General features: G+C 57.3%; 1 protein-coding gene across 1 annotated transcript; it reads right to left on the minus strand.

The window, feature by feature from the left end:
- Window positions 1–1,829: 1,829 nt before the first annotated feature.
- LOC121918385 (lysine-rich arabinogalactan protein 19-like) lies at window positions 1,830–2,219 on the minus strand. Its single transcript, XM_042444440.1, has one exon. The coding sequence runs from the start codon at window positions 2,217–2,219 to the stop codon at window positions 1,830–1,832; it is 390 nt and encodes a 129-aa protein (XP_042300374.1).
- Window positions 2,220–2,548: the final 329 nt, after the last annotated feature.

Below are 2,548 nucleotides of genomic sequence, written 5' to 3' on the forward strand. Positions count from 1 at the left end.
CTGGGAGCCCTGCTGGCCGAACTGACGGTCATAATAGAATGGTCTCTGGGACTGACCTTGTTGTTGCTGCCAGGGACGGAATCGCTTGCGGAACTGGGAAGTGCCAGGGGCGGACATGCCATGCTTTCTGGCAGCCGCCTTCATCCTAAACTTTCTATTAAGTTTGTCGTCCGTGTCGGCATGGAAGAGCCCGGAGTCATCAATGGGCATCTCCTGGATTGTGGTACGGACGTCCTGGTTGAGGTCTGATCCGTGAAGCCAGGCGTGTCGCCGCAGCGCAATGGAAGCAGCCATGGCTCTACCGGTGCACTCTGCCACATTTCTGGACATGGTAATCAGCCAGCTCACGATTGAGTGGGTTTCGTCCCTGATCTCGGCCAAGGTGCGTTGGGTGTCATCCGGAACATCCGGAACATCAGGGATGATTGGAGATATTCCTTCCATGAGGGTCTGGACATAGGCCCCCATGCAGGCCACTTAATTATATCCTTGACTGCCAACGCTGACGCCGTATATGCTTTCCTTGAAAGGGCATCAATCTTCTTGGCCTCCTTATCCAAGGGGAACGAAGATTGACATTGTGTCGAGGTATGTGGGGCTCCCTCAACAATCGCGGAATTTTGGCGGGGGTGAGAAGCCAACCAGGGAGTGTTCGGGGAAGAGACCCTATACAGTGACTCTATTTTGCGCAGCGGTCCCAACAAAGAAGTGGGAGCGTTTGACCAGGGACTCCAGCGAAGGCAAGAATGGTATCGACGGCAGTGTCTGCATCCGACCTTGGACTCGCCTCTCTATTGGGTTCTTGGCCACCTCCTCTGGGTAGGCCAGCTCAATGTCCAAGGCGTGGGACATCTTAATGTCGTTTTCGGCGAACGAACGCACGTCGTCAGTTGGTGAGGCCGGCTCTGGTTGATGGAGGCCCAGTGAGAGGTCGTCCGCTCGATCCTCATCGTCCGAAGGGGCGTCGGATTCAGCAGGAGGATCCGGCTCCGAGTCCGAAAGAATGGTCTCCACCACGGCCCTCGTCCTAGGTTGTACTGCCCCACGGTGAGTCGGAGAGCGAGAACGGTCTGCACCACGTGATGTCCCATCGTCCTGGTGCCGATCATGTCCAGGAGGAAACTTCAGCATGGCCACATCCCTTGGTACAGCCATGTAGAATCTGTCGGACTCAGAATCGTAAAAGACGTCTTCCGCGTCGGGATCCTGCAGTGGCAAGGGGGTAGGCGACCTCACCCGAGCCTGCGAGGGAACAGGTGATCTCCTCCTGTTAGGGCGGTCTTCGTCCTCATCCAGGTCAACATAGGAAACGGCTGTGGAAGCCGAAGGCTCGGTGGCGGAGGGTTGGCCAACTCCGGCAGTCGCACCAGTGGGAGCGGCGAGGTTCTTTTGCCTAGGCTCTTCTTGAGAAAGACGACGCTTTGAAGCATGTCTGCGATCGGGGGACGCAGGCTGGCGATCTCTTGGCAGTGGAGAACGGGATCGAGAACGTCATCGACCCCGACTATCATCCCTTCCGGTCCCAGCTCCAGAGCGGACCTTGGCATGATCCTTGGTCTTAGCCCTTTTGGAAGTTGAAACCTCCGGGGTGGAGCCGACAGTGGAACCGGCAGTGGACAGGGCCCTCTTCTTGGAAAAAGCTGAGTCCCGCGGTGTGCCAGGTGGGAAGAATGGAATGGGCATCTCAGTGATCTTTGGGTCCGAGCTACCCCCTGGCGTCAGTAGCCGCCTTCGAGCTGGACGACCCGAAACCATCCGCCTTGGAGACTGTGGCATGGTCTCTAGGCGTCTTGCCTTCCTTAGGGGGCTTCTCACTGCCCTTGAAATTCTTAGGGTTCGAGTCCAACAGCCGCCTCGTGGGACTTATGTCCAGTGGCTGCCTGCTTAGAAGTCGTCGCCTCTTCTCGAGTGGAAGGGGTACCCGCATCCGACTTCTTAGGCTTCTGGGTAGGCTTGGAGGCGGCACTAGCCTTCGAAGAGCCGTAGCCCACAGCAGGGACCGGAACGGTCTGGCCAAGATCATGGGCCACTGAGGCCAAAGCCGGACTAGCATGGGCAGATGTTGGAGGGGCTGCGGTGGGCGCAGAGGGAGCCGAGGCCGGAGGGGGGGTCCCCCTCCCGGATCTTCCCCTGGGCAATTGCGGAGGTGAGACGGGATTCCCGATTCTTTCTAGCCTGGGAGGACATGGACTTACAGAGCGGGCAAGCCTATGCGTCATGGTCCCTTCCCAGGCAAAGAAGACATGAGGAGTGTGGGTCTTGGACCGGGACCTTTCCCCCGCAGACGTCACATTTCTTGAAAGGTGGGGACATCTTCACCGGTCGACAGGCAACGACGAAATCCAAACTCGAGGTCAACAGTCTGAGAGGTCAAGGTACACGGGGGAAAGTAGAAGAAGCGAAGTCCAAAACAGTCCGAGTCAAAAACCAGAAAAGCAGTGATTCAATCAGCAACTAGCAAGAGCGAAGTTCCAAACAGCAGCCAAACGCGTCAGAAAAAATGGAACTGGGGAAAAGAGCGGGAACCGGGGCTTTATAGGAGGGGGTG

This window comes from Sceloporus undulatus, unplaced genomic scaffold (assembly GCF_019175285.1).
Source record: "Sceloporus undulatus isolate JIND9_A2432 ecotype Alabama unplaced genomic scaffold, SceUnd_v1.1 scaffold_10013, whole genome shotgun sequence".
In the NCBI taxonomy this organism is placed as follows: Eukaryota; Metazoa; Chordata; class Lepidosauria; order Squamata; family Phrynosomatidae; genus Sceloporus; species Sceloporus undulatus.